Source organism: Polypterus senegalus, chromosome 6, assembly GCF_016835505.1.
Source record: "Polypterus senegalus isolate Bchr_013 chromosome 6, ASM1683550v1, whole genome shotgun sequence".
Lineage (NCBI taxonomy): Eukaryota > Metazoa > Chordata > Cladistia > Polypteriformes > Polypteridae > Polypterus > Polypterus senegalus.
In genome coordinates this window covers 147,532,972-147,546,557 of record NC_053159.1, presented here as the reverse complement: position 1 = coordinate 147,546,557, position 13,586 = coordinate 147,532,972, and the positions used below count along the sequence as shown (strand labels likewise).

General features: G+C 37.5%; 1 protein-coding gene across 1 annotated transcript in view; it reads right to left on the bottom strand.

The window, feature by feature from the left end:
* Positions 1-13,586, bottom strand: part of LOC120530667 (low-density lipoprotein receptor-related protein 1B-like) — a 1,848,048-nt gene that overhangs the window by 855,965 nt on the left and 978,497 nt on the right. Inside the window, exons 12-13 of the mRNA XM_039755091.1 lie at positions 9,681-9,917; positions 2,245-2,425 (exon numbers count right to left, since the gene is read on the bottom strand). Of these exons, the coding sequence (XP_039611025.1) occupies positions 2,245-2,425; positions 9,681-9,917 (418 nt within the window). The remainder of the gene's footprint in view (positions 1-2,244; positions 2,426-9,680; positions 9,918-13,586) is intronic.

Genomic DNA, 13,586 nt, shown 5'->3' with positions numbered 1-13,586 from the left:
TTACAATTCAAGTATTGTGTAAAGATTTAGGTCCAGTAGTTATTACATCAGGAAACAATTTATAAAAATCCCTCTGATACATTTCAGACTTATGGCAGTATTCTGGTCAGTATTGTAAAATGTATAACAATAATTAATATTCTAGGCATTAAAATATAAATGACTAGAATTTGTTGTTATTATTATTATTATTGAGACTCAGGTCTTTTGATGCGTGAAGCAAGCTGCTGGAAATGTTCTACCAGTCTATAGCTGCCAATTTGGTGTTCTAACCCTGTAGTGTCTTGAGGAAGCAACCTGAGCTCAATATCTGAACAAATTTATCAGAAAAGCTGCTTTATAACAGGGTGGACCCTGGACACTGTTGTGGAAAAGAGGATGATGGCAAAATTGGATGCTGACATTAAAAATTCCCTCCATCCCCTGCAGGAGGCGCTCTCTTGGAGAAATTTTAGCCATAGCCTCATTCCTCCACGGTGTGCTAAGTATAGCTTCTGGGGGTCTTTTCTGCCCAATGTTATCAGGCAATTCATTGCTTAACCCTGGTGTACTTGGTGTGTTATTTTTATTTATTTATTTTCTTGTCAATTGATTGATTGGTTGGTTGTATCATCTGTCCTGTGAGTCTGTATCCTTGTTTTTTATATTTTTGTTGCTGCATGCACTTGAATTTCCCCAGAGGACTAATAAAGTTTCTCTAATCTAATCTATTAGAACAGAATTTGAAGACAGAGGTAACAACTGAGAATTAGCATTTACTTTGAGCCAAACCGAAATACAGCACAGCTCTCCAACAGCCCATTGCAACTTAACAAACATCTGTACTCTCACACAACACACTGTGCGCCACTTCTCCACCATTCACTTACAGATGAGACACAGCAGGGTGGACAATACCCTTTACCCAGTAAAGGAAAGACACAGAAGGGGCATAACAAGGTTTACATGACACAACAGCAAAATAACTACAGACACTGCTCCTTTGTCACAATATGAATGAGAAACTCTTGATATCTTATTCCCAATAGCTAGAATTATTATTATTATTATTATTATTATTATTATTATCGTTGTTATTAAGCTATCAAAATATTTTAATCTCATCATAATATGCCTACCTTCGATTTACTCTCCTTCTGTCTGGTAAAGCACTTAAATCAGGCCAGTCAAGACTAAGAGTAGCAGACTTTGTGACAGTTCTTACAACAAGCTGTGAGATGTATGAATTAAACATCTTGACATCTCCAATAATTTGACAAATAAATCTAAATGTTTTTGGTTATATTAATTGCTAAGGTGCTGCTGGACCATGATTTCTGTTATCTAATAGTGTACAGTATACAGTATGTGAATTGATGTTTTAATTTTATGAGATTTAACTAAGTAAATTCCATGCAGCTTGGTTATAGTAATATTTTATTTTAAGCTGTTACCAAACCATTACACATCATTGATGCATATCATTTAGGATTTCAAATCTAGATACCAACAAAGAAAACATTTATGTATGTATGTATGTATGTATGTACAATATGTATGTATTTATTCATTTATTGGTTTAAATCAACAAAACGTTCTCAGACCCATATCTGCCCTTTAGTGTTTTATTTTTCCAGCAGGTGATATATCTTGGAACTCCTGGCATCTTGAAAAGGAATGACAAAGCTATAGACAGAGAGACAGATAGAGGCAATATACTAAATTCTGCTACAATATCATTTTAGTAAGAATTACCGTTTACACAATCAACATTAACACAAAGGCCTTGCATGAGTGCTCTGCTTCTTTTCCCTTTATAAACACAAGGGAATGATATATGTGAGGGGAATACTATAAACTGCTGCTCATACTGTATATTCAATTAAGATGTCATTAGCATACTGACAAATCTATGAGTGTTAGCCATGCAGTCAGCATGATAATATGGAATACATCATATTAGTAGACAATTTTGTTTTCATGAAAGCTCCTTATGCACAATAAAAAAAACTAAATTATAACAGCCATGACAAAATATTTCAAGACTGCAAGTAGTTCTGCAATCCCTTAATGAGCAAATGTAATCAGACAAGGTTAGCAGTCCTTCTCTATAAATAAAACTGTTGACAAAAAAGCAGTCTGAAATAGACACAGAAATAAAAATAAATACAGTCGATCTGCAAAAACTAATAGAACTTAATTAGTAATATTATTATTCATTAAAGTATTATCAAAAAGGTTCATTAATTATTAGATTATACGTACCCATTTACCGGATCAACCACAATGCCTCGTGGATGGGACATTTCTCCTTCTAACAAGGTCTTTCTAGTTTGAGATGTTTTTTCTAATCTGGCAACGCTAATCGTTTTCCGACGTCCATCATTTGTCCAGTAAAGATTGTTGCCAATCCAGTCCACTGAAATTCCTTCAACATTGTCAAGATCTGTTAGACACAGTAAATGTAGAACAGTAACAATGCTATTTATTAAAATGTACTTTTGTTCACTTTTACATAAACAAAGTTGGTAATGCTGCACATATTGAAATGAGTGTGTGTGTGTATCCTGTATGTGTTTAATAATTACATACCATTCCCAAACATCATCTATTCCAGCAGCATCAAACACAAGGCAAGACGCAACCCTAAATGTGGCACCAGTAACACAAATGTGACTGAGCAGGAGCTGTGTCTCCATTTTTACCCTGTTTTTCCACTCTCACACATATGCAAAAGTATTCAGTTTCTTGACCAGTTCCCTAATTAATTACTTAATAACAAACCCAACACCAAATTTAGTTTCATTTTCATTTAAATTTAATTGAAAATAATTGAATTTAAATTTAATTAACTGAAATTTAATTAGGCTTTGTTAAAATCCTCCCTTGATTAGTATTTTTTTTTTTTTAAAGACTAGGGGGTTTCACCCCCTGCTCACTTCGCTCACCAACCCCTTTGATCCCCCGTCAGTACTACACGCTGTTGTGAAGAGGGGGGCTGAACAATACCCAAGGAGAAGTGGTCACTCCTCTAAAACCTCCTCTTAAACGGTGATACAATGGGAAACAAATAGTTTTTACCTCCTCTTTGCTCGATCAGCTGCTGACTTGCTGCTGCTACAGTGCCGCATGATCTGCATCTCGTATGGCGCTTCAAACGTTTGAAAGCCTGTACAGCAGCTGTCCTTTAGTCTCACTGCCTTGGCCTTGTCCCTCTTCTCCCCCAGACATCCCCAAACATTATTCAATCTCTTTTCACTGTTCCGTTATTTCACAGAGTAATATTTTCCATTTGTTTGCACTAATGGGATCTTTACTCTCATTTTTTGAGACTTTTGAATTTTCCTACTTCCATTATCTCTAACATGCTCTGCATGTGTATCACAGGACTTGCAAGTATGACATGACTTGACCGTCTCGCGGGATGTGAAAGTGTCTCTCTGTCACTGTTCAAAAGATCACATCTTGTCACAGGAAAAAAGTATTGTCGCAAGATTTCTTTTTTATAATAGAGAGAAAACAAAATCACATTTAAAGAAATCAGATTCCTGAGTTTCACTGCTTTTTACATACAAATAATCAGTCAAATTTTATGGTTTTCTTCACAGGATTTATTAAGTAAAATTAGAGAATGGGTCAGTGGTCAGAGTATGTCCCTAGGAGCTCTGTGTGTGTGTATGTGTGACCGAGTGTCAATAAAGTTCTACTGCACTAACATATAAGTTTATATGACAAAAGAAAACAATCTGTAAAATTCATTAACAACAGATTTGTCCTAATTGACAAAACTCTTTATTTATTCTCTTTTAGTTTACCCTACACAAAATGTGTTCAATAGAGTTTAACACAGTTGACGTCTGTAACAATACTTACAAGCTTGTAAACCATTTCAGGAAGGAAATAAAGCATAGAAGTTCAAATTCAAACTGGATGAAGACCTTTAAAAACATTGGTTCCACTAAGGGCAAATTGCAGATTGCTAGGCCAGGATTAAATATGGAATCTGCCACACCTGTATAAAAAAGTTTTTTGCAAAGCCCACAAAAATAACTAAGACAGATAATTCTTTAAGTAATTATTCCTCTGTAAACAATGCGTAAATTGGGTAAATTGGGTAACAGGGCAACTATAAGAACTTTGAGAACATGAAAGGGATTTCCCTCGAGTTGAGAAAATAAAAAACAAAAACAAGAAAAAAGAATTTCTATGCCTACAAAATCTAAAATAAATTATCTTCACATCCATTCATTTTTTTCCTATTGAATAATTTCTTTTTATACTGTATGCCAGGGGTTCCCACCTTCAGGGGGTGCGAGATGTCATTTCATGGGGTGCAACAAAGAGTAAGGTGCATCGCAATACGCCAGAACTGAGTGAGGTGCGTTGACTGATTTTATCAGTACAATCGGTGTCTTGAGTAATGAGAATACACAGTAAAATAGATGTAGGCTTACTGTGCATACCTGTCTATCTATCTATCTATCTTGTGTTGCAAACATTACTGGTCAAAGGATCTCCTCACATGCTCAATAGAGATTTCTGATAACCTGTTGAGGCGAGAGGGGGCTCTGTCGCTAGCATTCACTACTCCTTCTCTCCCAGCAATACTGAGAAAGCCCTGCCCCTTCTGGTTTACGCACTATAAAGAAATCCAGCTGCTTGGAAGGAGGTGTCATTCTCCATTGAGAGTGATTGTCAGAAGGAGCTCCAAGGAATAACCCTTTCCTTAAAAGCCAAAGAGCATAACCCTTTGTTGCGTTGGTGCTTAAGCAGCCTATATTCCTTTGCACTTTGAGTCATATTTGTTTTAGCATTAAACGGGATGACCCGGTTGATGTTCCAGCTTTCACTGAGGCCCATCCTGTTATTCATACACCTGGGGCCTCATGTATAACGGCGCGCGTAGAACTCGCACTATAACATGGCGTAAGCACAAAAGCCGAAATGTGCTTACGCACAGAAAAATCCAGATGCAGGAATCTGTGCGTACTCCAACTTCCACCTTCTTCCGCTACATAAATCCCGATCAGCGTGAAAACTAACGCTCGTGCACGTGCTTTATGTAACGCCCCAACTCCTCCCAGAATTACGCCTCTTTGAATATGCAAATCAATATAAATCGCCCTTAAGCTCAGCCTTCTGTGAAAAGACAATGGGAAAAGCACGGGGGAAATATAAGAATTTCAGCGAATACCAAGTGGAGGTAAAGGAAAATCATACTATTTGTTCAAATAAACCATGGTATAATCAACAAAAGGAAGTTGATCGAGTGATATAGAGTGTTGGAGAAACTTGAAAGCTCACGTTCACAAAATCGCACAGTACCGGAAATAAAAAAGAAGTCACATATCAAAGTCGCCGTGAAAAGCTGAGTTGTAGCCCACTGTCTGAGTGTCATATGAAAGCTTATTAGGGTACAGAGAAAAAAAGGCACAGTGTGGGGAAAAAGTACGAAATGTCAACTTCAATCTCAACATTTCCACTTTAATTACGTAGTTTATTTTGTCATTAAAGTAGAACATCATAAACTTCATCTTAAAAATCGTTTAATTAACCAGTTTCTCAAATCACATCGTAAATGCTTTGTTTTGTATTTGATCTTCTATGTGCCTATGTGTGTGAATCACTACTTGCTTCTTAAACCGGCTCTCTTCCTCCAACTGGACACAGAATCCATTACATTCGTGATATTACAGCTCTCTGAATAACTAAAATACTGAGATGTATACGTGATGTCATTTTCATGATGATAGGAGTTAAAGCACATTATTAAACATGTGTTTCACTTCGATTAAATAATTTATTGCAGCAGTACTCAGGGCGGCTCTAGGCTTGTGGTGGCACTGGGCAGAGGAAGAATCGGTGGCTCCTTCGCCCACCAATGTCAGTAAAGTAGCTTATGCACGGTGGATGTCCACGTCCGTTGCAGACACTGCATAGCCGCCTCGTGCTCATGACACAAGCATTTAACTTTTGCCGAAATTTGTCGCCGCATTTTTAGCTGTGTTGTTATTTTCTCTTTCTGTGTTATATTCAATATATATTGGCATAGCCGTCACTGCAGTCAGTGCTTTTCTTTCCCCAAGTAACCGATCGCCACACAATCAGCTCTGTAATAGAAGTTAAGCCATCTGTAAGCTTAGCGCTGATTCTTCAAAACGTTTAAGGAACATTGAAATATCTTCGTAGCACATGTTTAATTATTCTATCCTTAACGACACTCCCAGTGAAGAATATAGATTATTTAAATGAAGTTAAAGTTTTATCTGTATAATTTAATAAACATATTTTGCTGCATTTCACGCGCTTTATAAAGTGTCTCAGGTTGTGCGATATTATAACTGTAGTGCACGTTTACAGTGGGGTGATTGTACTTATAAGTAGGCCTACAAACAGTTCTACAAGGTGCAATTGATTGAGTGCATTTAAAGTTCTTGGGATGAAACTGTTTCTGAACCGCGAGGTCTGTACAGGAAAGGCTTTAAAACATTTTGTAGTGGCTGAGACAGCGTGTCCTTGAAGCTGTATACCGATAATTCTCTTTCCGATCAGCTGCTGCTGTGATTCACACTCAGATACAGTGATATAAATACTCCGATTGGTGCAGTGAGAGTAATATGGAAAAATGATGATCCGCTATGGCAAATCCTAACGGGAGGGGCTGAAAGAAGAAGAAGAAGGAGAAGTGAGAGTAATAACACTAAAGCAGTTATGGTATTTGGAATACTATGGCTGTTCCCTGGACCATTATATTGTTACAAGTTAATTACAATCAGATGCATTACACTAATAAACAATATGCGGTTAGTTTCGGTGTATTTATAAAGCCGCTTCAGGAAAATAATGAGTAACCACACAGGAACAGTAGCATTACTTTGACGCTGGGTGCCGCCAGTCTGCAAAACCGAGCGGAGAACTTGCGTACGACAAGGCATGAGGTACCGTGGAAAAGTGCGTGGCTTTACGCCAAGTGTAGGTTTTATACATCGCGATTTGAACGTGGAAAAGTTCTTACGCAACATTTCTGTGCGTATGCACCGTTTATACATGAGGCCCCTGGTCACAATTTATATCTATTTATACAGAGGTGGGCAAAGTAAGTTTACAGTTGTAGGTATGGAAAAGACATGCAAGTTTATGATTATAATAACAATAAATAATACAAAGAAATAATACAACAATTAATAAATACATAATACAAGAATAAACTCTGTGTTTAGTGTACTCAAAAGTGTAAACCTACTTTTGCTCACCTCTGTATGTACTGTATATGTATATATATATGTAACCTGGTCAGGTTTCAAAATGAAAATATAACTTTTTTTTTGTTAATAAAGTTTATTGAAAGAATTGTGATACAAGTTGTGGGGGTTGGGTAAAGTTGAGTATATATATGGGTCGCCGGATTGGCGAAAAAAAGAGGAGAAGGAGTGGCATAAGAGAAGAGAGACTGTTGAGGCAGCACGCCGAAACAAGAAAGAAAAGAGTTCGCTGCCAGAAAGAGTCGCAGTTGAGGCAGCACGCCGAAACAAGACGTAAAAAAGAGTTGCAGAAAGAGTTGCAGTTGAGGCAGCACGCCGAAACAAGACGTAAAGAAGAGAAAAGAGAGGCGCTGTTGAGGCAAAACGCTAAAACAAGACAGAAAGAGAAAAGAGGGGCGCTGTTTGAGGCAAAACGCCGAAGAAAGACGGAAAGACAGATAGAGGAACTAACGTAAGCACACGGCTAAAACATCAAAGGGAAAACCGGCAGGCCGGACGAAAATGCAGAAATGGCGATCAGTGAGTAAAGAGGGTGTTTGAGACAGAGGGAGACGGAAGCATAAAGGAGGTACCAGAGTATAATGAGGAAGATATCAAACAAGGTCGGTCTTTATTTTATTTTGTTTGTGTAAAGCTGCTTGGATAAACGTTTAAGTGAAGGGGCCAGTTTTTGTTTTGTTTGTGTGGCCACTACGCACCCAATCTACGGCTGGGGCACCCCAACGGAGTGAGTAACATTTACTGACTGCGTAAATAAGTCCTGGGTGAGCTCACCAGTAGTTTCGGACACATAATATATGTATTGTATAGATGTAAATAATTTAGCGTTTGTTTTATGTAATGTATGTATGTATGTATGTATGTATGTATGTATGTATGTATGTATGTATGTATGTATGTATGTATGTATGTATGTATGTATGTATGTATGTACTTTAAGTTTTGGGAAAACTGTTTATGTTCAAATTAAGTAAAGAGTTTGGTTTTATAACATATCTGAGTAACAGTGCTTGGATTGGGCATTACCGAGTTTAAAGTGGACTACAGTGAACCTGCCAACAATATAGGTGGCGACAACGTTCCAAAGAGCTCAGGCCTTTGCCTACCGATGAAGGATTGGTGGTGCAAGGGGGTTACATATATATATATATATATGCACTGCTGTTATAATTTTAATGCATATGGGTGAAAACTGTCACGGCTCTTTCTAACCAAGTAACAGACTGGTATTTCTTATTCCTACCAATGCTAGATAAATGACGACACAATTTTTATTATGTTTAATTACTTTTCATAGCTTTGTAGGTCCTTGTCTGGATTACATATTATAAATGGCATCACTGTGAAGCTTCATGTGTGTGGTAACAAGCAAATAAAATGAAGCCAACATTTGTTTAATGCCTACTAATAGGTTTTGAGAACCACTACATTAAAACCAGAAGTTAAAAAACAGTTATTATATCCATTGGTAATTTAGGCTGGTACTATAATGGCTGAAAAAGGAAGCAGTTATCCTTACAGATGTGATGTGAAACTGCAGTTAGTGTTGTAGCCTGAAATTGGGCAGTATAGTGGCACTCATAGCTGTCTAGAGAGTTGGTATATTCTTCACATATCTGTGTGAGGTTTTCCCTCAAAGAGTATCTAGATATGAGTGTTAGGCTAATTAGTGACTTTAAAGAGGCTTGAATGAGCCAGTCTGCTCTGCAACAAATGCAAACATAATTGTGTGCTGATTCCTGCCTTGCCCTTGATGCTGATAGATTGACTCTGTGATCCTATCTTGTATAAGCAGATTAAAGACTTTGATGCATTTTATCTGAAATGCTCTTTGAAGTTGCATATAGGAGTGATGCCAGATAGCTATTACACATAAACATGCACTATATGATGAGTTTATTATGACTAAAGGTTGTAAGGCTTGTGAGTCCATAACAGGACCAATTAACCCACTTACTCCAATTCAAGAACAAGAAGGTGACAGGAGCATTGGGTGCAAGGTGGAAACAATCAAACAATCCTGGGCATTATACCATTCCATCGTAGGACACACACACACACACACTCACAGTATTCACTCTCACACTGAGCAAATTTAGAGTTACCAGTTAGCCTAACCTACAAGTCAATAGAGATATTGGAGGAAAAGGTACAGGAGAAAAAATGCTGCACAGACAAAATCTGGGTGTGGGATTAATGCCCAGGATCTGTTAGTCAACAGTGCTAAGCACTACACTGCCATGCCGCCCTATGCATACTTAAAATTAATAAATATGTCTAACACTAATAAAAATGATTATTACTAAGGCAAAGATATCTTCTAGATTTTTATAAAGGTAATATGTGAATGATGCATAAATATGTACAAGCACTTATGACAGTGAAAAGAATTCTCTTTGTTTCCAGGCCTGTCCATTCTTAGTTTACCAATACATTTACCATCTTTTAAGATTGTTTCTCTTCCAGTGCCATCGATTTTCTGTCTTCCAATTAAAAAGCTGGTGGTGTCAGCAAAATAGATGTAATTTGATTCAGCATGAAAATCGAGGGCCCGAGGATTCACCAGATTTTCTATCCGTATCATGTGTTCATCTGCTGCTTTTGCGTTCAGATTCATAGCCCGGATAACGCCTGGTCGCCCCTTCCCAAAGAAGAGGAACAGTTCGTTCTTGGGTTCTGCAGAAAGAAGATTACAAAAGTAAACAAACCAGCACAAACTAATCTTCTTTACTATGTGTAGTGTCAGCATCTAATTAATTGTCACAATTAGCATTTTTTATTCAACACAGAAAATTAAACTCTTCAGTAATCAAAATGTATCTAATGCAAGAAGACTAGCTAATTACATTACCTTAATTAAAACAAGAATTAGTTCCGCTGATTAGGTTCTATCCAATTAATCATTCTTTTGTTCAAAATGGTCCATGTTTCCATGACATGGCAGATCAAGAGATAGTGTTGTAGCCAGTGCAAAATGGGCATTTATAATGCTGTAGACATTTAATTTTACAATTCATTAGTAGCTGGCTGAGACGTTGTTTGTATTGACTGCAACATACATTAAACCTGACAGTGAAGCGTGCTCTGGTGAGCTTTACACACAGCATCACAAAAGAGCTCAAAATCTATTGTCCGGACAAGTACACATAAATTAGCAGAGGAAGGCTTCTGCATGAGCCCCCACAGAAAACAGAAATATATAAAGAAACACTTGGAGCTTTCATGGCAACTACTAATGGCATCCCCGAGGTCCATTATTTGGAGTGTACCTCCATAGATCAATCAAGGTGAAATGAATTCAAGATGTGGAAGTTGGTTTGTGGCTTAGAGCAACCATTCACTTGGGAGTGTGTGTCGCTCTCACAATGTTATTAGCTTAAGAAGGGGGCCTGGCTGGTGAGGCTGGATTGGGTAAATTATTGAACAAAATCCCACAACACAATACAATTACTACCTTAAGATGCTGCAGGGACAGTTTTCATTAAGGTCATGGGAAAAAAAATCCTTCCTTAGAGCATTGAGAAATATTGTACTTTAAGGAATAAAACCTCATTGATGCCAAAAGCTAATGGCTTCATCTTAATCTAGTTAATTTACATAATTTGAAAAGGCTTCTACATTAAATGCATGTTGACAGAAATTCCAGGGCAATAAAAATGTTTGGACATGCTATAAATTATGGGAATGAGCAATATAATTTCTAAGATTTTTTTCTACTTGCAGTTATACACTACAAAAATTCTTCTATGGCTTTGAAGAGCATATGAGACTAGAAGGCCTCTTTTCTTTGATTTGAGTTTATGGCGGTTTTCTTAATTGTACTAGGTTTATTTTAAAAACCAGCTACACCTCTTTGTAAGAGTTTACTATTTCAATTTATTATTAGGATTCCAGAGAAGTACAGCCACCATGGCTGGTTAAGGTAGTCTCACCAGATCAATCTGGTTAGTTATGTTAAAATGAATTATATTAACCTGGTGAGAAGGAAAGCTTTAAACCTGATGCAATACAGACTTGAGTAAAATTCTGAGTTGGACTGACAAATGGCAAACACAACTCAATCTGGCTATCCATCACTGAATCTTCTTATTCCAGGGGACTGGAGCCTTTGCAACAGAACCATCCCTGACAAAGATGCCAGTCTTCTCAGGAGACATTCATCCATGCACTCACTTATACTACGTGAGTTTAGTGTTTCCAATTAACTTGAAACACGTGTCTATGAAATGTGGGCGGAAAACTGAAAACCTACATAGCTAGGGAAGAATGTGCACAGTCAGTGTCTTGGCTGGGATTTAAACACATGACTGTGAAGTTGTGAGACAGCACCATGCCACCACAAACTTAAACATATAAAGCAGCAATAAAAAAAATAATGTAGATTACCAATTATTCTGCTGTATGTGAGGAGTCTGTACATTGTTCTTGTGTTCATATAGATTTTCTCCAGTATTCTGATGTCCTTCAATGTCCCACAGATGTGAGGGTTAGCATGATTGCCAAAAATATTCTGGTGCAATGTGAGAATGTGATGGATTGTGCCCTGCAATAGACTGGCATCCAATCAAGCTTCACTCCTGGTTAGTGTCAAATATTACAGAGATTTTTTTCAGCTTCTCACAACAATATACTTGAATAAGATGAGGAAAGTGGACGCTGTATGGATGTTTGTTTTTTTTGCACAATCCTGGACAGTACTGTAGCACAGTTGTTAATAATACAGCCTCATATCATTAGGGATCAAGATTTCATGTTCTCCTTATTTTTGAATGGGTTTTCTCCCCCGTCACAGAGACATGATTGATTGGCAATTTCAAACAGGGCCATTTTCAGTGAGCCTGAATATTTGTCTTATGATAGACTGGCATCACACCCAGAATGGTTCCTATTGCTACCACAATAGGCTTCAGCCTCCTGCAGCTCTATAATGAACTAAATGAGCTTAGAAAATGGATGGACGAATAACAAAATTTGCTGTAAAGGTCTGAAAGTCATTTGAAATAATCTGTTTTTTTCAGATTTTTCTAATTTTACTGAAATCTCTGTGTTGCATGATCCCAACTCTTAAGTATAATATGCAAATTAAATAGTCGCCTAAACGTACACATTCGTCAATGAAATCACGTATTTTCAAAGCCATCAATCCAATTCAAAGTCTATAGGTTTACTGTGGGGTCAAGCAAGAGCTTGGGAAGCATCTAAATGTCCTGACCGAGGTAAGAACACTGAGTTTAGGGAAGGACAAAATATGATCAATAACCCCTTCTTCTCTCTTTCCTGCATAACAGAGGATGAGTCCTGTAATGGGCTGTAACATCACCTTCGATATGCTTCTGGAAGACTCTCGCCTACCGCTACGGGAGATATTTAAATAATAGCAGTGACAATCTGGACCACACTCTCCTAGAAGGAAAAACATCAGGAGCCTTTTAGCCCAGAGTGTATGAGGACCCAAGACTTCCTACTGCTTGTACTTTTTCGTTATTATTTTCAGTTTCGTTTTTGAACCTGGCTGTTCCTCAACCCTTTATGGTATTCTGTTTGTTTCATTTACATTATTACATGATAAATAAAGCATTTCATAGTAATCACTACCAGATGTTTTCCAAAGTCTTCAAAACTTATTATTTCCCAGTTTCAACAGCAAAATGGTAGGCCAATTCTTATCTGGGTACCAAAAGACTTGTGTGCTGAGAAAACTAGAAATAACATGTGTTTTAGCTTTGACATGAAATAAGAACAAAAACAGGAGAGCCTCTATTCAAAAAGTGCAAACTCAAAGACGATTCCACAAAACAACAGAAGGCAGCAATACTTAGTGTGCTTAGTGTGCTGAAGCAAATTAAGACATTTATTTCACCCACCAGCTGCTGAGCTACATTAGCAAGAGACATATAAACATTAAACAGTGTGTGTCTCCAAGCATACCGAACCCCAAATCTGTAGAAGCTGGCCACCCAAGAAGTGGGTTACTTCAAAAAAAAAAAAAAGAAAAGAAAAGAGCTTGGCTTCTTACAGTTCAGGTGATGTTCTAGAATTATGCGTAATGCTTAAATTAACCCTTGACCAAATACAAATTTGTCAAAACTCATTTACAGGTATCTACGAGGGTTTCAACCTTTAATTCAAAAGTCTTCTCAGATAAAGGAGAATTGGAATCATCAGATGGAAAGATTCCATCATCAGATTGGATGGCACAGCACAGACTCTACTACAGAATGCTCAGGAGGGGGTTGGCAGCTAGGGGGCCGAAGTCTCCAGGACTCTAAGGGGTCTGACTTTGTCATTAACATTCTCTTAATATTTTCATCTCCTCCAGTGGAGGCCATAATTTAACAATTAATT